Here is a 23,477-nt window from a genome sequence, read left to right on the forward strand (position 1 = left end):
AAGATTATACACCCTGATCAAGTGGGATTTATCCCATGGATGAAAAGTTGTTACAATATTCACAAATCAATAAATGTAATATATAACATAAACGAAAGATAAAAATCACATGAACATATAAATAGATGCAGAAAAAACATTCAATAAAATCTAGCACCTATCTGTGATAAAAACTCTCAATAAAATGGGAATAAAGGGTTCATACTTCAATGTAATAAAGGCCATATGTGAAAAACGTACAGCCAACATCATACTTGATGGGCAAAAACTTAAAGTGTTTCCCTTAAGATCAGGAACAAGACAGGAGTGTCTGCTTTCATCACTCTTATTTGACAGAGTACCAGAGGTTCTACCTACAGTGATCAGACAAGAAGAAATAAAAGGCATCCAAACTGGAAATGAGGAAGTAAAACTGTCATTATTCACAGACAACATAATATTGTACATAGAAAACCTTAAAGACTCCAGTATTAGATCTAATCAATGAATTGGGCAAAGTATTAAAGTATTAATAACAGAATACAAAATTAATATTCAGAAATCCATGGCATTTTTGTACACTAATAATGAACTATCAGAAAGGGAAACTAACAAAATAATCCCATTTGCTATTGCAACAAACAAAAAATAACGTACCTAGGAATACATTTAACCAAAGAGGTAAAAAGGTAATCAGGAAACTAAAGGACACTAAAAAAGAAATTGAAGAAGAGCCTCGGCTGGTGTGGCTCAGTTGACTGAGTGCCAACCTGCAAACCAAAGGGTCACCAGTTCGATTCCCAGTCAGGGCACATGCCTGGGTTGCAGGCCCAGTCCCCAGTAGGGGGTGCATGAGAGGCAGCCACATACTGATGTTTCTCTCCCTCCCTTTCTCCCTCCCTTCCCCTCTTTCTAAAAATAAATAAACAAACAAATAAATAAAATCTTTTTAAAAAAAATAAATTGAAGATACAAATAAGTAGAAGCATATATTGTGTTCATGAATTAGAAGAATTAACATCATTAAAATGTCCACCATACCCAAAGATAACTATTGATTCAACACAAGTTCTATTAAAACACCAAAGGCATCCTGGCTAGTGAGGCTCAGTGGTTGAAGCATCATCCCATAGCCGAAGGGTCGTTGTTTCGATTCCTGGTCAGGGCACACGTGCTTGGGTTGCGGATTTGTTCCCAGGCCTGGGTCCATGTTGGAGGCAACCAATCAATGCTTCTCTCTCACATCAATGTTTCTCTGGCTCCCTTCCTCTCTCTCTGAAAGCAATGAAAGAAAAGTGTCCTTGGGTGGAGTTTAAAACAAAACAAAAACAGCCAGCAACATATTTAACAAATCTATCAATAAAACAAATATTCTAAAAATTTGTATTTATATGGAACCAAAAAAGACCGCAAATGGCCTCAGCAATCTCGAGAAAGAAGAACAAAGTTGGAGATATCACAATAGCTAATATCAAACTATACTTCAAGTCCATTGTAATCAAAATAGCTTGGAACTAGCATAATAACAGGCATATAAATCAATGGAACAGAACAGTGAGCCCAGAAATAAACCCATGACTTTATGGTCAATTAACATTGACAAAGGAGGCAAAAGCATGCAATGTAGTAAATGTAGTCTCTTCAATAAATGGTGTTGGGAGAACTGGACTGGTAAATGCAAACAAATGAAACTAGACCACCATCTTACACCATATACCAGAATAAACTCAAAATGGATAAAAGAGTTAAATGTAAGTTATGAAACCATAAAAATCTTAGAAGAAACATAGGCAGTAAATCGCTGACATCTCATGTTAGCACTATTTTTGCTGATATTATCTCCTAGGGCAAGAGAAAAAAATAAAAAGATGAGCAAATGGGACTACATCAAACTAAAAAGTTTCTGCACAGCAAAAGAAATAGTCAACAAAGCAAAAAAGGAACGCAATATATGGGAAAACATACTTGCTTATGGTACACCTGATAAGGGGTTAATTTAAAAAATATAAAGAATGTATTCACTTAACACCAGGAAGGCAAACAATCCAATTAAAAAATGAGCAAATGACCTGAGTAGATACTTCTTCAAAGAGGACATACAGATGGCCAATAGACATACGAAAAAAAATGTTCAACATCACTAATCATCATAAAGTTGCAAATTAAACCCACAATGAGATATCGCCTTACACCTAACAGAATGGCCACCATCAATAAATCAACAGAAAACAAGTACTGGTGAGGATGTGGAAAAAAGGGAACCCTAGTGCACTCACTGTTAGAGAGAATGCAGACTGGTGCAGCCACTATGGAGAACAGTATGGAGTTTCCTCAAAAAATTAAAACTGGAACTGCTTTTTGACCTAAAGATCCCACTTCTGGGAATATATCCTAAGAATCCCCAAACCCCAATTCAAAAGAATATATGCACCCCTATGTTCATAGCAACATCATTTACCATAGCCAAGATCTGGAAATAGCCCAAGTGCCCATCAGTAGGTAAGTGTACAAAAAGCTGTGGTACATTTACACAATGCAATACTATGTGGTCTTAAACAAGATGGAAATCTAACCTTTTGCGACAGCATGGATGGAACTGGAAATCACTTTAAGTGAAATAAGCCAGTCAGAGAGAGACAAATACTGTATGATCTCACTTATATGTAGAATCTAATAAACAAAATAAACTGACAAAATAGAAATATAGGCATAGATACATGAAACAGACTGAATGAAAGGTGTGAGAGGGGAGGTGGAGGAGGGCCTAGATGAAAGAAGGTGAAGGGATTAGCCAAAGAACTTATATGCATAACCCATAGACACAGACAACATTGTGGGGATGGTCAGAGTGTAGAGGGGCAGGGGGTGGGTAGAGGTGAGCAAAGGGTCAGAAAATGACATCTGTACCATTAGGGTGGCTGGCAATCCAGGTTGTGAAAGAATTCACAAAAAGAAGACAATGCAGAGAGCAAAGTTTTTACTTTACTTTCCCAAGAGAGGGAAAGAGCTAGGTGAGGAGAGATATCTCAGTGCACCAGCACTGAAGGGACGGGGCTTTGAGCTTTTATTAGGTAATTGGGATGGTTGTAGAGCAGGATGTTTCAGTTGGTCTTGTATAGGCTGCAGCTTCTCTTGATGTTATCTTTAGGTGCAGAGTCCCATCATTGTGGTCTGGGCATGTCCTGTTTCATAAGTTCCTGGAGCCTCAGCACTTCATGGAACTTCCAGTAATTTCCTAGTCCTGAGGATACAGGCACTTAAAACAACAGTCAATCATGCTTTATGGGGTCCAGCTAGCTCTGGCAAAAAGGGCCTGAAAAGGGTGTTCTTGTTCTATTATATAAAGGTGTCAAAGTATAAAGTTAAAAAAAGAAAATCTGTTATTTAGTGTAGCCACCGTCATTAATTATCTTCGCTAAATTGTCTGGATAACTTGTTGCAGCTTCTACATCAACACTTCCTGCTTCACCTTACACTTTTATAGAAATGGCTTCTTTCCTTCAACCTCATGAACCAACCTCTGCTACCTTTAAACTTTACTTCTGAAGCTTCCTCACCTCTCCTAGCCTTCACAGAATGGAAGAGTTGGGGCCTTGCTCTGGATTAGGCTTTGCCTTATAGGAGTTTGCAAGTGGTTTCTTTCCAGACCACTAAAACTTTCTCCTCATCAGCAATAAGATTGTTTTGCTTCCTTATCTTTCATGTGTTCCCTGGAGTAGCACTTTTAATTTTTTTCAAGAACTTTTCATTTGCATTCACAACTTGGCTAACTGGCACAAAATGCTGAGCTTTTGACCCATCTCGTCTTTTGATATGCTTTCCCCACTCAGCTTAATTGCATTTGATTTAAAGTGAGAAACATGCAAGTCTTCCTTTCACTTTAACACTTAGAGGCCATCATAGGTTACTAATTGGCCTAAATTTCAGTATTGTTATATCTCAGGAAAATAGGGAGACCCAAAGAGTGGAAAAGAGAGGTGGAGAACAGCCAGTCAGTGAAGTAATCACAATAGACATACATTTATCTATTAATTCCATCATCTTATGTGGGTGTGGTTTGTGGCATCCCAAAACAATTACAATAGTAACATCAAAGACTACTGACTACAGGTCACCGTAATAAAAGTAATAGTGAAAATGTTTGAAATATTGTGAGAATTACTAAAATATGACACAGAGACAGTGAGTAAGTGCTGTTGGAAAAATGGCACCAGTAGACTTGCTCAAAGAAGCATTAACACAAACTTTTAACTTGTAAAAAAAAAAAAAACACATCTGGAAAGCACAAAAATGAAGTGCAAGAAAGCAAAGTGAAATAAAATGAAGTATGACTTTAATGTTTACTTTGAACTTTCTTTTTGGGTGGATTTAGGATACATAATATATGAAGTGTCTGTCTCCTTGTGAGTGCTTGATACATTCTAGCACCTGTACTGTGACCCCCCTACCTATTAATCACAGCTTATTACAGAGTAGCACAGTTTGCAAAGGTGAGAGGGGGGTTATAGTCATTACCTCATCCTTAAAATGTCTAACTTTTAAAGTAATAATAGCTTACATGCATAGACTACTTGCTGTTTACAAGCATTACATAATGGGTGCTCAGTAAGTACTGAATGAATGAATGAATGCTTTCAAAGGTGGAGATGAGGAGAGAAGTAACAGGGGACTGCTTCTTTGATTGGAGAATTCATTTCGCGAGGCTAGAAGCTGCCCCTAAAAGAAGAGTATTCCCGAGTCTCCCTGTAATATTGAGGACTCTCAGTGCAGGTTCAGGATTCTGAAAGGTCCCTGAATCACTCTGATGGGCAGCCAGGGACTGTCAAGGAGCTCTGCTCTTGTCAAGAGGCTGACACAGCCTCTTCTTGCTCTGATTTCTGAGAAACTAGTGGTAAAAAGAGAGTTGTTGCTACCTGGAGGGTGAAAGTGGGCACTTCATAGGAAGAAAGGGAAAATTTTTAGAACAAGGTAGTTCTTTTAGTTCTGGGGCAGGGTGGTGGTGGTGAGAAGGTAAACTAAAAGTAATCTCTGCTTTTTAGCAGTGTGGAATTTCCTCAAAAAGCTGAAAATGGAACTGCCTTTTGATCCAGTGATTCCTCTGCTGGGACAAAACACTGAGAATACCAAAATGCCAATACAAAAGAACCTATGCACCCCAATGTTCATAGCAGCCCGATTTACAATAGCCAAGTGTTGGAAGCAACCTAAATGCCCATCAGTAGATGATTGGATCAAAAAATTATGGTACATTTACACAATGGAATACTACACAGCAGAAAGGAAAAAAGAACTACTAAACTCCGCGACAGCATGGATGGAACTGGAGAGCATTATGCTAAGCGAAATAAGCCAGGGAGCAAAAGACAAATACTATATGATCTCACCTATAAGTGGAACCTAACCAACAATACAAAGATGCAAGGAAAATAAGACCAGCAACACTGAAAGGAAAAGAAATCAACAGAGACAAGAGGGAAGGGGGGGGGGGCGAGGGAAAAGGAAGGGAAGGGGAAAGTCAAGGAACATATAGCAAGGACTCATGGACAAAACCAAAGGGGAAGAGCTGAGGGAGGGAAGTAGGGAGGGTGCAAGGGAAAGTGGTCGGGGGGTAGGCAGAGACAAATGTATTTGAAAAAATGAAAAAATCAAAAAATAAAAGTAATCTCTGCTTTTTAAATTAAATTTTAAAAATATATTTTATTGATTATGCTATTACACTTGTCCCATTTTTTTCTCCCCTTTATTCCCCTCCACCATGCACTCCCCCTCCCACCAGCATTCCCCATCCCCTTAGTTCATGTCTGTGGGTCGTACATATAAGTTCTTTGGCTTTTCCATTTCCTATACTATTCTTAACCTCCCCCTGCCCATTTTGTACCTACTATTTATGCTTACCTGTGCCTTTCTCCCCATTCTCCCTCTCCCCCTCCCCTCTGATCTCCATTTCTGTGATTCTTCCTGTTCTAGTTGTGTGCCTAGTTTATGTTTTTGGTTTTTTTAGGTTAAGTTGTTGGCAGTTGTGAGTTTGTTGTCATTTTACTGTTCATAGTTTTTTATCTTATTTTTCTTAGATAAGTGTCTTAACATTTCATAGAGTAAGGGCTTGGTGGTGATGAACTCCTTTAACCTGACCTTGTCTGGGAAGCCCTTTATCTGCCCTTCCATTCTAAATGATAGCTTTGCTGGATAGAGTAATCTTGGATGTAGATTCTTGTCTTTCATGATTTTGAATACTTCTTGATAGCCCCCTCTTGCCTGCAAGGTTTCTTTTGAGAAATCAGCTGGTAGTCTTATGGCAACTCCTTTGTAGGGAACTGTCTCCTTTTCTCTTGCTGCTTTTAAGTTTCTCTCCTTATCTTTAATCTTGAGTAATGTAATTATTATGTGCCTTGGTGTGTGCTTCCATGGGTCCAACTTCTTTGGGACTCTCTGAGCTTCCTGGATCTCCTGGAAGTCTATTTTCTTGGGCAGATTGGGGAAGTTCTCCCTTATTATTTGTTCAAATAAGTTTTCAATTTCTTGCTCTTCCTCTCCTCCTTCTGGCACCTATATGATTCGAATGTTGGAACATTTAAAGTTGTCCCAGAGGTTCCTGAGCCTCTCCTTATTTTTTTGAACTCTTGTTTCTTCATTCTGTTCTGATTGAATGTTTATCTCTTCTTTCTGCTCCCAATCGTTGATTTGAGTCCCAGTGTCCTTCCCTTTACTGTTGGTTCCCTATATATTTTTATCTCACTTTGCAGAGCCTTAATTTTCCCCTCCATTTTGTGACCATGCTCCACCATTTCTGTGAGCATCCTGATTACCAGTGTTTTGAACTCTGCATCTGAGAGGTTGGCTATCTGTTCATCACTTAGTTTTATTTTTTGAGCTTTGATCTGTTCTTTCATTTGGGCTATATTTCTTTGTCTCAGCTTGTCTGTTATAGTGAGAGGGGCAGAGCCTTGGGTATTTGCTAGGGCAGGGCAGCCCAGGTCATTGCATCATGACACTGTATGTGGGGGAGGAGTCTGAGAGGGAACAATGCTGCTTGCTCAGCTCTCTGCTGGCATTCAGTCACTTCCCCCGGTACCCACAAGAAAAATTGGGCCCTTCTGTTGCTGATTCCTGGGTGGGTGGGTTTGTGTACATTCTAGGGCCCTGAGGGGTCTCTCCAGTGAACTCTACTTTGGGGCTGGGAGTTTCTCCCACTGCCATATCTACCACAGGTTTTTTATAGCCACAGGTTTTGAGGCTTTCTTTTTCTGCACATGAACCCTGGATTGCGTGGTCTGTCTCTCTCCCCTGCTGTTCCTCCCTGTTTATCCGCAAGCAAATGTTGGACTGCCCAGTCTGCCAGCCACCGCCTCACCCACCTGGTCCTCCAGCCGCCACCTTGCCACACGTCCCCTCTGCCCCAGCTGCCCATCTCCTCCCCTGCTACTGGTCTGGATGAATGTTTCTTCTTAACTCCTTGGTTGTCAGACTTCCATACCGTTCGACTTTCTGGCAGTTCTGGTTATATTTTGTTTTTAAATTGTTGTTGTCGTTCTACTGGGTGTGTGAGGAGGCAAAGTATATCTATCTATGCCTCCATCTTGGTCCTAAATTAAATTTTTATTAAGATAGACCTGGCTGCTGTGGCTCAGTTGATTGGGTGCTGGCCTGCAAACCGAAGGGTTGTCGGTTCAATTCCCAGTTAGGGCACACGCCTGGGTTGCAGGCCAAGTCCCCAGTAGGGGGCAGATGAGAGTGGACCTAACCACACATTGATATTTCTCTCCCACTCTTTCTTCCTCCCTTCCTTTTTCTCTAAAAATAAATAGAATCTTTTAAAAAACTGTTATTAAAATAATTGTAGATTACCTGCAGTTGTAAGAAATAATACAGAGAGATCTTTGGTACCCTTTGCCCAATTTCTCCCTAACGTAACATCATGCCAAACTACAGTGTGTATAGAGCAATAAAATAGAATTGAGAAATAAATCCATACCTTTCTGACCAATTGGTTTTGGGTTTTTTATTTTCTTTCCTTTTTTTTTTTTTACAGAAGTGCCAATACAATTCAATGGAGGGAAAGAAGAGTCTTTCCAACAAACGGATCTGGGATGTCCACATGCAAAAGAAGGAAGATGGACCACTACCTCACACCATATAGAAAAACTTACTCAAAATGGGGCAAGGACCTAATTGTAAGAGGTTAAACTATAAAACTCTTAGGAGAAAACACAGGGATAAATCTTTAAGACCTTGGCTTAGGCAATGATATCTTATATATGACATCAAAAACATAAGTAACAAAAAAAAAAATAGGTAAACTGGACCTCACAGAACGAAAAAACTTTTGTGCTTCAATGGGCACTATAAAGAAAGTGAGAAGAAAACCTACAGAATGGAAGAAGATATTTGCAAATCATATCTGAGAAGGATCTAGTATCTATAACATATAACTCTTAAATATATAAATAACAATAAAAGGATAAATAACCCAAATTAAAAACAGAGAAAAGAATGTGAAGAGACACTTTTTCAAAGAACATATACAAGTGACCAGTAAGCACCTAAAAAGATGCTTAGCATCAATAGCCACCGGGAAAATGCAAATTAAATCCACAAGAAGATACTACTCCCATTCTCTAAGATGGTTATAATCAAAGACAATAACAAGTGTTGGGAACCGTCCCACCTGGATTCAGGGACTGTAGCTTTGCCAACAGGTGAGAGGGCCCCAAGGCTGGAGCTGAGCAAGGAGACCTTGGGAAAATAGGCCACTGAGGAGACAAAACCTGTCCCCCTGGTGGAGGCGCAGCCCCTGCCTCCCTCACATCACCCTGATTGGCCCCAAAGAATGGCTGGTTGGTCAGTGATGGGTAAGACCCCTCCATGGCAGGGGCAACCTAAGGCAAGCACAGTCACATAGGGGTCATTCAGGGAGGGACTTGGGGGACATGGAGAAGGGACAAAAGACCCTCACCCCTTGGCTTTGTCATGGCCAGAATCCTCATTCTATCTGAAAGAAGTCTCCTTATCTCTTGGCTGCTCTGCTCCACCCACCTGGCTCAGGCATGAAACAACACTAGAGGCAAGTACAGCCCTACATTGGATCAGGTGGTTCCCAGGGATAATTAGGCCTGGAAAAGGAATGCATTAAATCTTATGAAACTTAATTTGCTAAGAATGCCCTCAAGTTAATGAGTACTAATGTTTGGGGTCAAGAATAGAATGTGATCACTTTCCCAGATTTCAGGGCCGAATGTGTGCCACCCTGTCTACTAGACCCTGACTTGAGGCAAATCTCTGTGTACCTTAAATTGTTATCTATGATCTGTATTTGTTTTTTTGTAAACATAGCCTTTTGACATTGATTGATGAGCTTTGCATGCATGCTATATACCCCTGCGCATATCATTCTCAATAAAAGTCACTTCAAGAGGACGGCTGGGGGCATTCTTCACTAGAGGGAATCTCCATTTCCTTTTCCTGGCAGACCAAGAAGTGTCTGGAACAACTTATTTTATTTTCCTCCATCAGCGGCGACCCAGGGGGACTTGGCACAGGATGCAGTTCCCCTCTAATCTGGCACCTGAACAGGGACCCCTCATTATCTGGTGCTCAAAGTGGGGCCCCCCCCATATCTGGTGGACTTGAACTTCAGGGACCTGTAGCAGCCAAAATGTTTCCAGCTGTCATTGTGGACAACATGTCTAGAATGACTAGATTTTTGTGTGCACTCATCCCACAGGTAAGGGACAGCAGCACCACCAGTGTGGTTAGGCTGCTGACATGTTAAGATAAAGGAAAGGGAATTTACTTTAGGAATCTTTTCTGCAGTTCCATCTAGCTGTTCAATTTGAATCTAAAAACTCTTCGCAGGATCTTGCTTTCTCTTCCTGGAGAGGTAGCCACCTTAGCAGGCACAGGTAGAGCATTTAAGAGCCACAAGGGCACTCGCTATAATAAAGACTACTGTGAAAGGATAAGCTGGATGTAGACCAGGACAAAACGCTAGGTTTCCCGCCAGCCACAAGCAAAAGTCCACACAACAAGAGGCACATTGTAAAAACACTCACAGCCCCACCCCTGTGGCACATTTCCAACCTAGGTTTTAGTTCCCAAAAGGAGAGAAAGCAAGCATCTGACCTAAAATAGAAAGTGCTGGTTTTTCCCCTCCCTCCGCTTTCAAATGTAATTAGGAAGTCTCCAGCAGTTAAGTAATTAAGTAGTCAGGATTTGAATGAGTGCTCTGGTCTTGGCCAGACTCCTAAGAGGCATGTCCTCCACTTGGCTCCGGATCACGTGACCACAAGTCCATGTGTCCACAAGTGTTCCTACATGAGTAGGAGCCTCGAAAGGGTGTCTGGGATCATTTCCTAAGACATGCAGGGGCCTCACAGGGAATTTCACTCACGATAACATAACTTTCAGCTCCCCCGGGGATGTGCAACACAAGGCTTGGTCAGCCTGCACTCTGACTCCCTCGGGCTGTTTTACACAGTCTGGGGGAGAAACTGTGACACGTAAGAAAGTTGGGGGTGACCAAGCGGTGACACCCTTGGAAGCCTTTTTGCACAAGCAGCACGGTTTGACCCATTACCCTTTTCTCATTCCCTAGCAATTAGTCAGAAGAGGTTTATAGAATTAAAGCGGAGTGGAGTTGAGAGGAGGTGAAGCCGGAAAATGAGAACAAAAGACTTCCCAGCAATGAAAATGGGCTTGGGTCTCTATAAGGAGCAGCAGGTATATTTCTGACTGCTCCAGCAGCTTTTTAAAGCTATTGGATGTCGGGTTAAGGAACAAAATTTAGTTAATTTACTGTAGACAGTGAAAGACTAAAGTCTGTGGTTCCCTGAAAAGGGATCACTATAGATATTGAGGAATGCGAGAGAGTAGGAAAGAAATTAAAGTGGCTTCAGGAAAAGGGGACTATCATTGGCCATCAGAATCTTCTTACTTGGAGTTTGATAAGAACTACATTAGCCCCTTTACATATTAATGCAACCCGATTAGGTGCAACAGGAGACTCCTCGGACCCCATCGAGGATCTGAAGTAACAGTCCTCTGATATTCCTAAAAAGGACGAGGAGAAAGGGGAAACACCACCTCCCAATTCTCCCCCAATGTGCCCCGCCTTGGACTTAGATTTAAAAGACTCCTTTGTCCATCGCCCACCTCTGGGTAGCATTATAGATAGCATCACACCTGCCTGCAGCATTGTCTAAAGGAAGCTGTGAGGGAGGGGAATTGGGAAACTTTACCTGCTTTCCCTATTGTCAGGCAAAGAGGCAACCCATGCATGAGCCTTTACATTTTGCAGTCTTTAAAGATCTTAAGAAAAGTATTAAAGACAATGGGCTTCAATTGCCCTATACTTTTGGACTTATCTCAGCCATTATTGAGGGCTATCAATTAGCTCCTTGTGATTGGATTGCATTAGTATAAATTGCTCTCACAACTGCCCAGTACCACCTGTGGTATGGAGACTACACTGACTGCTGTTGCCATTATGTGGATGAAAGTCTATGGAACGAAGCTCATCCTATCTCACTTATATGTTGTTAAGTGCTGGCACATATGAGAGCCCACAGGAACAGGCAAAAGTAGATCCACAGATTCTTTCTCAGTGCATTCAAATTGCCTACTGGTCATTTAAAAAGGTGCCGGAGACAAGGACTAAGGTCGCTAGCACCTTTACTAACATTCACTAGGAAGCCACGGAGTCATACATAAATTGTATAGATCGGTTGCAGCAGGCTATTCAGTGACAGGGAGAAAGTCAAGACGCTGCAGAAACCCTTTTACTACAGCTTGCTTATGAAAATGCTAATGAGGATTGCAAGGCGGCAATTGGCCCAATTAAACTTATGGCCAATAACATCAGCCAGTATCTTAAAGTCTGTCAGAATGTCAGCTCTTGGTGCCACTGTACCTCTTTACTTGCTGCAGCCATTAAAGGAGAAATAAATTGCTTTAAATGCTGCCATCCTGGCCATACTCGGTAAGGATTGCCACTTGAAACGCTCAGTTCAGAATAAGGCCCCACATAGTAAGGATTGCCTGAGGAAAAGGGCAACACTGGGCCAATCAAGGTATTTCAAAATTTGATAAGGATGGAAACTCCTTCCCCGCTCAGGGAAACTGGTGGAGGAGTGCAAGCTCCAGTGCCCCGGAAACCAACAGGAGTTCCAATCAAGTTTACCAGACTTAGGCTTCCTCTGGGTCATAGACCTCCAAGCTGCCACAAGGGGAAGTGCAGGATTGGACCTGGTCACTACCCAAGAGCTCATTTTGAAAGAACAAGATAACTAGTGCTCCCACAGGAGTCCAGGGGCTATTGCCACAGGGAATGGTTGGGTTAATATTAGGAAGATCTAGCCTCATGCTTCAGGGAATTTTAGTTCGGCCTAGGGTAATTGACTCAGACTATCAAGGAGAAATTAAGACTGAGTAGAGCTCGGGTTTCATGTAATACCTGCGCAGAATTGTATGGCCCAGCTCCTCCTCCTCCCTTATACGGTCCCTCAGGCTCAAGAGGTTAGCTGAGGAGAAGGACATTTCGGCAGTACTGGCAGTCAATCCATTTATTGGACTGTCTCTACTAAACTAAATATGCCCATTCTCGAAGTAAATATTAAGGGCAAGATTTCCAAGGTCTTTTAGACACAGGCGCAGATATCTCCATAATTTCTGACTCACAATGGCCTCCCAATTGGCCATTGGAAGAAAATGACATCTACGTAAGTGGCATTGGAGGCATCTCTCCATCACAAAGGAGCATTTGGACTCTGTGGTGCTATGGCCCTGATGGGCAGATAGGATGCATTCAACCCTATACCCTTTCTGCTGCATTTAATATCTGGGGGAAGAGACCTCCTTACCCAGCGGGGAATGCAAGTTATGCTTCCCCCTTTCCCCTAGTGGCCACTGTTCAGAAATCTCCTCTACCTCTTACCTAGCTATCAGACACGCCTGTGTGGGTTGATCAGTGGCCATTAAAAGGGGAGAAATTGCTTAAGGCACAAGAACTCACCCAGCAACAATTAGAAGCAGGGCATATAGAGCCATCCAGCAGCTCTGGAATACTCCCATTTTTGTAGTTCTCAAAAAATCAGGCAAGTGGAGACTTATTTAAGATCTCCAAAAAATTAACAAGCTCTTACAACTGATGGGCGCCCTTCAACCGGGTGTCCCCAATCCTGCTTGTCTGCCCAAAGTAATTGATCTAAAAGATTGCTTTTTCACTATTCCTTTAGCTAAAAGGGATAGGGAGCAGTTTGTTTTTTTCTATTCCAGTCCTCAATAACTCCCAGCCACTCCAGAGATTTCACTTGGAAGGTCTTACCCCAAGGTATGTTAAATAGCCCTATGATTTGTCAGCATTTTGGTCATCAGGTGCCCAACATGGGGCCCCCCATCATCTGGCACCCAATGTGGGGACCCCCTCATCGAAAAAGTGTTGGTAACAATGTGGAGAAGTTGGAACCTTTATACATTCCTGGTAAGACTGTAAAGTGGAGCAGATGCTTTGGAGAACAGGCAGTTTCCCAAAAAGTTATTCAGTTATCATATGATCAGTATTTCTACTCCTAGGTACATACTCAGGAAAAATGAAAATATATGTCGTGTAAAAACTTATACACAAATGTTCATAGCAGCATTAGTCATAAGAGCCAAAAAGTAGAAACAACCCAAATGTCCATTTACTGATGAATGAATAAACAGAAAGTGGTATATCCATAAAACATAATGTTATTAAGCAGTAAAAAGGACAGAAGTACTGATTCATGCTGCAACATAGGTGGACTTTGAGAACATTACATGAAGTGAAAGAAGACAGGCACAAAAAATGGCATATATTGTATGATCAAATTTATATGAAATATCTAGAATAGGCAAATCCATAGAGACAGAAAGTAGATTAATGGTTGGGGTAGTCTGGGAAGGGGAGTGATGAATGGAGAATGGCTACTAATGGTTATGAGTTTGTTTTAGGGATGATGAAAATGTTCTGGAATTAGTGGTAATGGGAACACAATCTTTTTCTTTTAAGATTTTATTTATTTATTTTTAGAGAGGGAAGGGGAGGGTGGCAGAAAGAGAGGGAGAGAAATATCAAGCAGTTGCTTCTTGCAGGCCCTCAACCAGAGACCTGGCCTGCAACCCAGGCAAGTTCCCTGACCAGAATCGAACTAGAGATCTTGCTTTGCAGGATGATGCCCAACCCACTGAGCCATGCACAATGTTTTGAATTTACCGAAAACCACTGAACTCTACCATTTATAAGGGTGAATTCTGTCCTGGCCAGGTACTCAGTCTGTTAACGCATCCTCCCAATATGACAAGTTTGCAGGTTCCATCCCTGAGCAGGGCACATTCAAGAAACAACCAATGAGTGCATAAGTAAATGAAACAAATTGATGTCTCTCTCTCCCCGCCCTCTTCCTCTCTCACTCTCTAAAATCAATAAATAAAGACATTTTTAAAGGGTAAATTTTAAGATATGTAGAGATTGTTTCAATTTTTCAAAACTATTAAAATTAATAAAAATAATATCACAGCTAGGATACTGCTATTGGTACAATCTACTAATGTTATCCAGATTTCCCCAGTTTCTCTTGTACTTCCAGTATCCTGTGTTTATATAAAGGGCTTAGAAATTATGATGGAGAATGTATACTATAGTTTAAAAATAATAAAAACTATACAGTTGGTCCTCTGGCCAAGATGGAGGCGTAGGTAGATACACTTTGCCTCCTTGAACAACCAAAAAGAAGGACAACAACAAATTTAAAAACAAAATATAACCAGAACTGCCAGAATGCTGGTGGGAGGGGGAGTGCATGGTGGAGGGGAATAAAGGGGAGAAAAAAAATGGGACAACTGTAATAGCATAATCGATAAAAATATATATTAAAAAATAAAATAAAAATTTTTAAAAACCCTACAGTTATTTATAACCCCATTCTTAAAGCAGGAGTCACAACCTACAATTCTCATTGTAAAGATGAGGTTTATAAAAATTGCTCTTAGTATATATTATAACATAAAAAGTTATTTTAATTCAACGCAATTCATCAGTATTTCGCCATCTTAATAGAACAATCCAAATCTGTGGGGTTCTTTTCTGGTTTTTAACCATGAAACAAATTTATTTCACCTTAAGTGTGAACACATTTACACCTTGCTTTTCTTTTTTTAATGTCTCATTTATTATAAAAAGTTTACACATTGCCTCCCAAGTCATCAAAATATCCCTTTGTCTAATAACTATGCTGTACACCTGAAATTGATGTTATACTGTATGCCAACAATAATTTAAGTTAAAAACAACCACAAAACAGAATAGAAATATTTCTTTATAAAGAGTGCAGAATATTTCATCCCATGGCTGCACCATAATTCTCATAATCATCCCCTTATTGCTGAACATTTAGAGTGTTTCCAATTTTCTTGCTGCAAACTGCTAGAGGGGACAATTTTATTCTCTTCTTCTGGATGATTACCTCTGGATAACGGGTGGAGTTACTAGTTAAAGATTTTTTTAAAGTTATTTATCTGAAAGAGAGAGAGAGAGGAGAGGAAGGAGGACAGAGGGAGAGGAGACAGCGAGATACATCGATTTGTTGTTCCCTTTATTTATGCATTCCTTGGTTGCTTCTAGTATGGGCCTTGACCAGAGATTGAATCCTCAGCCTTGAGAGGTCAGGACGACACTCTAACTAACTGAGCTACCCGGCCAGGCCCACTGGTTAAAGATTTTCGAACATCTTTCTGGCTCTTGATAATTGCTACTTGGCACAAGCCCCGAGACAAGCCTTACTCCGCAGAGCCACAAGGCTGGCACCTCCGACACTACCCTTCCTTCTACTCTGCTGTCTTCCTTTCACCTGCGGGTCTCAGTCCCAAGCCCCCCCGCCTCTCCTCTCCGCTCAACAGGGCTCCTTCTCCCCGACCTGCTCCCTCCAGAGGCTGGCTTGTGCCACGCTTCGCAGCGCTCAGTCGCCCTGACTCGGCTTTGCGGCAGCCAGTGCAATTTGGCAAGTTGGCACGCACCGTCCTTACCTTGGCCTCAAGGTCTCCCGCTGAACTCCTCAAGATGAGCCCTGGGTACTGTTTCGTTCTCTCCTCTTCCCATCTCTCCCGCCCCCAGCGCTAGGCGGCGCATCTTGATAAATACCCAAAGTATTTAAAAAGCGCATTGAAGTTTCTATGCTGATCTTTTACTTTAGTTAGTCCCCTGAAAGTTAAAGTACAAAACAATTTGCACCAGGAGCAGACGTGACAGGAGGTGGGCAGATGTATTCAATAAATTATAAGAGTAACTTCAAGCATTAATTTATTCAACAAGAGTTTACTGAGCACCTACTATATGGCACAACAGTGAATTAAAGGCAACAAAAGCAATAAAGTAAAAATAGTCTGTTAGACGGTGACTTGAGCTAGGGAGAAAAGTCAGGCCAGGGAAAAGACCTGAAAGCGAAGAATGGCTAGAAAGGTCTCCCTGAAAAGGCAGTAACAACAAATAACATTAATTGGGGGTCTACTGCGAGCCACTGTGCGCCTCACTTCCAAAAGCCCGTTTAAACTTACGCCACAACGCAATGAGACAGGGACTACGGTTACTCATATTGTACAGATAAGGTGGACGTAGGGTGCTAACCCGGGATGCCCGTCCGTTCCAATTCTAAGGACTTCCCCTCCCCCTAAAAGCAGCCCCTGGGCCGCAGGCCTGTTCCGGCCGGGAGAGAGTTAAAGCCGGCCAAAGCCTAAGGCTATAATATGCGCATGCGCATAGGGCGGAGTGCGCTTGCGCAGAGTGCTTGGTTACGTGGCCGGCCGGAAGTGGCTTGGGCAGAACCGCCATCAGATCACTGCTAGTATCTTTGGCTGTCCAGCAGAAGGCACCTGCTTTGCGCCCCGCCGGCACCACCATGCTGAAGAAATTCGACAAGAAAGACGAGGAATCGGGTGAGGGATCCAGGCCTGCAGTTAGACATGAGGAAGGCTGGACCATTACGCAGGCTTTCAACATCCTTCCAGGGAGCTCTCCTTCGTGGCTTCTGTCCTGACCCGAGGCCGAGGCCCAGTGAGGGACAGAGGCTTGTGCGAAGGTCCACAGCTAGTCAGTGGCAAGCCTCGGAGAGCCCAAGCATGCTACACTGCCCCCTATTCGTAAGCTTGGACCACGGACGATTCATTGTTGACCTTGGGCGGGTCACGCGTCTCTCTTGGTCTTGGTTTCTGCGTGTCTGTCAGGGAAGTGGCAAATTCTCCTTTGTTACTTTCTCCATTGGATCTTTTGGGATTCGCCGGGGCTGCGTTGGTGCTGGCCAGGCGGAGGCGTTATCTGAGGTGCCAGTGGCCTGCTGCTGAGAACCTGGACTCTCATTTATTTTCTCAGCAATCACTGAGCACTTACTGTGTCCTGATAGTGCAGTGTAACAACAGAGACACTCATTGCCTAAGCTGGGAATATTAGAATGGTAACAGGCATAGTGGGAGAGAGAGACATAAACAAAATAATAAAGCATATAGTTAACTACTAATGTGACATCTGTTATGAAGAAATCCTAGTCACTGGGAGATGGTGGTCCCATCATGTAATAGGGATTCAGTTTAGTACCGTTTGTATACATGAGTGTAAAACAATAAACTGTAAGAGGCACAGAAGGACTGTACCCTGGGTGCTGGGTGATTGTAAGTAGTTTGGGGTAGAGAGAGAGACCCTTGCAGAGAGTGGTATGATTTATGTGCAGGTGGTAGAACTTTGATTGCCATTCACAGGAGCTTGACTGTGACTATTGACTAGGCAGATAGTAGGGACATCTGTCCCTTATCTATGGGAGAGTTTTGAAATTTAGGGTCACAACCTGTACTCAGTCTTCTCTGTTCTCTGATTGTAGGTGGAGGCTCCAACCCATTCCAGCACCTTGAGAAGAGTGCAGTACTCCAGGAGGCAAGTGTCATTTGCTTCCCTCTATATTTCATCGTAATGTCCAGGATCGAATGTGATTGAGATGATAACACATTCAAAGTGCTGCTTTAAAGAACAGTCGCGGAGAAAGCTGTTCCTAGAAAGACAGAAAAACTTTGTTCCTGGAGAGAGTTCATTATGCTTACATTTTTGTTGTTCTTCGTTTCTCTTTCTGGTTAACAAACATTTACTAAGTATATGTTAATAAATCAGAACATTCCTAACTAATATTTAAATTAAGGAAGATTTCAGAAGATGGTAATAGATGAATTAAAGAAAAAACCTTTCCTTAATGACAATAAGCTTATCTAAGCAAGTGTATTTATTTACTCTAGGACCTCTCAGCCCTTGAATGTGCTTGAGAGTAGTCAATGGAAGGGAAATAAACTGGGCTAGAAAGTAATATCCTTGGTCACTTTTCCTTAGGCCCGTGTATTTAATGAAACTCCCATCAACCCTCGGAAATGTGCTCATATTCTCACCAAGATTCTTTACCTCATAAACCAGGTAACAGGGTGAGGCTTAGGGGTGGAGAAAACAGTGTTGGTGGGTGTTGGGGTACACAAGTGAGATAGCCCTTCGGCTGTTCAACAACCCCTGTGTGGTCGTAGCCAAGGGCCCAGCTCTGGGACCCTCAGCCTCCAACTTTGATGTGTTGCCTTTGATGGAGCCTCTGTAGGGTCTGAGGATCTGGCCTGGACTGATAGAGCAAGAAGAGCCTTCAGGCTCCTCCATCCCAAGCTGAGACTTTTTTCTTGATTAAAATAGGGAGAGCACCTGGGGACCACTGAAGCAACTGAGGCCTTTTTTGCCATGACCAAGCTCTTTCAGTCCAACGATGTAAGTGCTGAACCCCAGCTTTCCTTGAGAGAAGACATCTGTGACAGGGTGGTAGGAGGGCCAAGGGAAAGGTGACCCCACCAGTCAATATTGACTGCCTTTGTGTAGTCTGGAGTTCTCTTTTTCTAACCCTGACCTTCATGCTGGGGCTAGGGATCATCGGGCTTTTTCCATCTCTTTCCTAGCCCACCCTCCGTCGGATGTGCTACTTGACCATCAAAGAGATGTCTTGCATTGCTGAAGATGTCATCATCGTCACCAGTAGGCAAGTCCTGCGGATGGTTCCTCTACTGGGTTTTATTTATACCGAGGCCATTTTTTCTTATGTATACTAGACAGTGAGACTTTTGATTGACTCCCTCATCTTTCATTTATCACTGCCTACCCCATGGAAGCCTCCAGAGTGTGCTGTTTCCCTTTTAATTCTCTGGCCTTAGCTTGGGCACAAACCCTTCCTTCCCTTGGTTCCTCTTAGTCACCTTGGCGAGCCTGGAACTCTCATAAAGACTTGAGTGAGTATCAAGAAAGAACAAGAAAAATGGAATAGAGAATGCAAGAGATATACAAATAGGCTTCCTTACTAAGTACTGGTTTCGACATTAGGTTGAATGTTTCAGGGGACAAATGTGACTAAAGTATAGTCCCTGCCCTTAAGAACTGGAGCTCAGTTCTCTTATTTCTTTTCAGTTTTTTGGGGGGGAGGGGTTATAAATGGGGGTGTTATATATTCATTTGTAGGTTCATTTAGAAAATATCTATTGACTGAGTATCAGTCCCTGTGTTTAGCTCTGGGAATAGAGCAGCAAACAAGACAGACATGGTCTCTGCAGCCCCAGAATTCACAGAGAAATAACCAGACAGGCTGTGAGAGCAGACCAGAAGGGCACCCAATTTGAATTTGGATTAGAAGAACTGTCTGAATGGAGTCCTGAAGAAGGAGTGAGAAATAGCAGGACAGAGATGGAGGTGAGGGGCTGAGGAGTTCTCCAGGCTAAGAGAACAGCATACACAAATGCCTGGAGAGGAGAGATCGCACAGCCTATTTGGGGACTTTTTTGTTAAAGAGTTTATGCTTAATGGTAATGGTAGTAGGAAGCCTCGGAAATGTTTTAGTAAGGTCAGACAAGGGACCTGGTCAGTTTTGAGTTAAAAAAAAAAAGTCCTTGATCTGGCTACTTCATGGAATGTGGCTTGGATGGGGCAAAAATGGAAAACACTAGTTAGGAGACTCATGTAGTAATCCAGGTAAGTGTGGTGCTGGGAGCTAAAGAGGGGCGGGTAAGGACTTTGGTGTGGGGAGGGCAGGCCACGTTCTGGTGTATGGATGGTGCCTTCTCTCCCTACAGCCTGACGAAGGACATGACTGGGAAAGAAGACAACTACCGGGGCCCGGCTGTGCGAGCCCTCTGTCAGATCACTGATGTGAGTCTGCTGCCCCTACCCAGCCACTTGTCTTTTCCCTGCTTTTCAGTCAAGGTTCAGTCTCATCCGTTGCATGTTTTAGGTTTTCCCCGTCTCCTGGGCAAAGGAGGTGCCCAGGAGATGATGTTTCCTGGGTAAAGGAAACACGTTTGCTTCTTCCTCACCACACTGCTGCACATCCCATCACCTACATTCCTGAAGGCTGCTGAGGATTGATTGGGTCCCCTTTCGCCCCCTCCTTGTCCCCACAGAGCACCATGCTGCAGGCTATTGAGCGCTACATGAAACAGGCTATTGTGGACAAGGTCCCCAGTGTTTCCAGCTCTGCCCTGGTGTCTTCCCTGGTATGTAGTTGTAGCTGGGACCTTGTGAGACCAGGGGTTGGAAGGGTAGGATCAGGAAACTGAATAGAATATAAGAATTGTTTTCCAGTAGGTAATACAAGGTGTTTCTGTATTCTCAGATCTGAGAGTCCCTTTAACTTTCTTAATGAAGAGGGCTGGGGAATTCTACATTGATTGAGGAGGGACAGTTGGATGGCCTTGATCCATCCTTTGGAGTGACAGAATGTTGGAGCTTAGGCCTGGGAGAGGGAGGGTCGTAACCATCCTATGCCTTTATGCCATCTCAGAAGACCAGGACAATGGAGAGGTCCTGGGCTTTGAGGAAAGGACCAGGGCCTGGATGAACTGTGAGCCAGGCCCAGGATATTTGATGGAAGAACCTCCTCCTGCCTGGCTCCCCCTTAATATGCCCTATTGCTCACAGCACCTGTTGAAGTGCAGCTTTGACGTGGTCAAGCGCTGGGTGAATGAGGCCCAGGAGGCGGCATCCAGTGATAACATCATGGTCCAGGTGAGATATGGCATGGCACTGGCCAGTCAGAATGGACTCTCACCACAAAGATCCTGGTGGCCCCTAGCCGGAGCAGACTTTAATCCTTTTGTCATTGGATTATAGGGGGATGGGGGGGGGTGTGGGGAGGCTTGGGTTAGAGACTGCTTACTCCCTGGTACCAAAATATTAAAGTATTTTGATAAACAGCTGAGTATTGTTTTGGGGTATGTGATGTAGCAAACCTCGCCCTGGCAGGCAGAGGGCCTTTGCCAAGCTGGCTTTGTTAGTGATACATGGAAATGTCTTAGTGGAAGTTTTGTCTGTGAAACTCTTTAGTGTTCTAGGCCAGAAATTCCTTTTATCTGTGTAGTTCTCAGTTTGTTTGTCTGTAAAATGGGATTGAAAGTTTCTGCCTCGTAAAGTTTTGAGGATAAAATGAGACAACACCTATTACACCTGACACACCTGCTGCTTACCTCTAGGCAATACCTGTGTTTTATCTCTTCTCTTTTGCCTCACACTTTGCACTGTTCTCATCTCCAGGGTCAGCTGTGGCCCCTCAAAACACTTTTCAGGGTCAGAGAAGCTTCTCACGTAGAAGGCACCCACAGCCTTCTTAGCACTTCAGTGCCACTCTGGTAAGGAAACAGAAAAGAGCAAAAGGGACAGGAAATAACTTTATGCACCTCACATTTCTAGAATGTAGTCCCTGGATTTCAGGTCCTCTAGATCTTGCTTTACCAGGACGAGCCATGTGTCTATGGGCAAGTCAGTGGGGTAAGAATGTCCACCTGTGTAGGGTTTACCATCATAAGACCTCATATCTGAGGTATCTTGCATGACACCTTACAGCATATGTCAATGCTCGAGACCCAGATCCCCCTTTTTCTTGTCTGGAGACACTGGGTTTCCTCCCATTCTTTCATCTCTGTGGTGTCTGTTTTCCCCCATCACGTCTGTACTCATGATGTCTGTCAGGGCCTTTGCCAGAATTGGGGGCAGAACAAGAACTATAGATATACTCATGTGATTTGTTGAGCATTGGATCTGGAACTATCTGTATACATTATCTGGGGTACTTGTCCCTGCTACTCTGTGAGGCAGCTACCATGATGCCCATTTTAAAAATGAGAAGGCTAAAGCCCAGAGAAATGCAGTGGCCTGTCCGGCAGGGTCACACAGTTTGTAGACCTAGGTTTCACATGTTTGTACTCTGCTGCTGTTTTCTGTCTTCTAGTACCATGCACTGGGACTCCTATACCATGTACGTAGGAATGACCGCTTGGCTGTCAATAAGATGATTAGCAAGTTCACCCGGCATGGGCTCAAGTCTCCCTTTGCCTATTGCATGATGATCCGGGTGGCCAGCAAGCAGCTGGAGGAGGAGGACAGCAGGTAACAGCTCTTATTTCCCCTGACTAGATAATTCCTCATTCACCCTATCATTTCCAGCTTCTTACTGCTTGTGTTCTTTTGTAGCCGCGACAGCCCACTGTTTGACTTCATCGAGAGCTGCTTGCGCAACAAGCATGAGATGGTTGTCTATGAGGCTGCCTCAGCCATTGTCAATCTGCCAGGCTGCAGTGCCAAAGAGCTGGCCCCGGCTGTGTCAGGTTACCAGATATTCCTTCACCCAAGCCTCATGCAACTGTACCTGCTAGAGGCTAGGCCCTGGGATAGGGGTCGGGGAAGAAAGAAAATGCCCTCTAATAGGCCTTACTTTCATGTTAAGAAAAGTAATTAGTAGCTAGTAAGCACTTGCTCTGTGCCAGGCACTCTACTGGAAACTCTGTCATGTGTTAGATTTAGGGGGTGGCACACTTTTAGTTCCATCTTACCACTAAAGAGGTTGGGACTCTGGTAAGTGGCATAGGTGAGGTTCAAGTCTGCTCTGCAGCCTGTCTAGTAAGAGGGCCTGGTGGAGGAACTCAGGATTTATGAAATTGGTGCATGTTCTGCAAGGGCTGAGCTGTCTCAGGTAAAGGAGAAAGCAATTTAAAGGGATATTTCAGAGCCTGGACACCGGAGCCTGATAGCCAGGATAAAAGTCCTGGCTCTGCCACTTAGCAACTGAGTGAGCCTGGGCAAGGCATCCATTCTCTCCATGCTTTACTTTCTCTGGAATGTGGATAGTAATTGTGCTTGTTACCTGAGGTTATAGTAGGCGGTAAACTTGTGTGATCTATACAAATGGCTTAGAATAGTGTTCAGCATTATGGTGAATACAGCAAAAGTGTTCCTTGTTATTATGGAAAATCGACCACTTCGAGTTATCTTAGATCTAGTCTGAGTATTCATTTATTGCTTTGTTTGTGCTGGTCCCTGTGCTAGGTGTTTGTATATCAAAACAGCAACTGTGTGATGTGCCAAGCGGTTGGTACTGGAAAGTGGGTATGTTGCAAAGTTAGAAAAGGAGAGGTTCTTAGGAATGCTAAGATACAGAGACGGT

At 43.1% G+C, this 23,477-nt stretch overlaps 1 protein-coding gene across 1 annotated transcript in view; it reads left to right on the forward strand.

The window, feature by feature from the left end:
- Window positions 1-16,764: 16,764 nt before the first annotated feature.
- The window catches only part of COPG1 (COPI coat complex subunit gamma 1), a 29,757-nt gene continuing 23,044 nt past the window's right edge, over window positions 16,765-23,477 (forward strand). Inside the window, exons 1-10 of the mRNA XM_054587474.1 lie at window positions 16,765-16,923; window positions 17,859-17,911; window positions 18,356-18,436; window positions 18,698-18,769; window positions 18,955-19,034; window positions 20,116-20,191; window positions 20,443-20,535; window positions 20,960-21,046; window positions 22,266-22,423; window positions 22,508-22,641. Coding sequence (XP_054443449.1) covers window positions 16,887-16,923; window positions 17,859-17,911; window positions 18,356-18,436; window positions 18,698-18,769; window positions 18,955-19,034; window positions 20,116-20,191; window positions 20,443-20,535; window positions 20,960-21,046; window positions 22,266-22,423; window positions 22,508-22,641 — 871 coding nt within the window. The 5' untranslated portion in view covers window positions 16,765-16,886. The remainder of the gene's footprint in view (window positions 16,924-17,858; window positions 17,912-18,355; window positions 18,437-18,697; window positions 18,770-18,954; window positions 19,035-20,115; window positions 20,192-20,442; window positions 20,536-20,959; window positions 21,047-22,265; window positions 22,424-22,507; window positions 22,642-23,477) is intronic.

Source organism: Pteronotus mesoamericanus, unplaced genomic scaffold, assembly GCF_021234165.1.
Source record: "Pteronotus mesoamericanus isolate MK-2021 breed Mesoamerican mustached bat unplaced genomic scaffold, CSHL_Meso_final scaffold_118, whole genome shotgun sequence".
Lineage (NCBI taxonomy): Eukaryota > Metazoa > Chordata > Mammalia > Chiroptera > Mormoopidae > Pteronotus > Pteronotus mesoamericanus.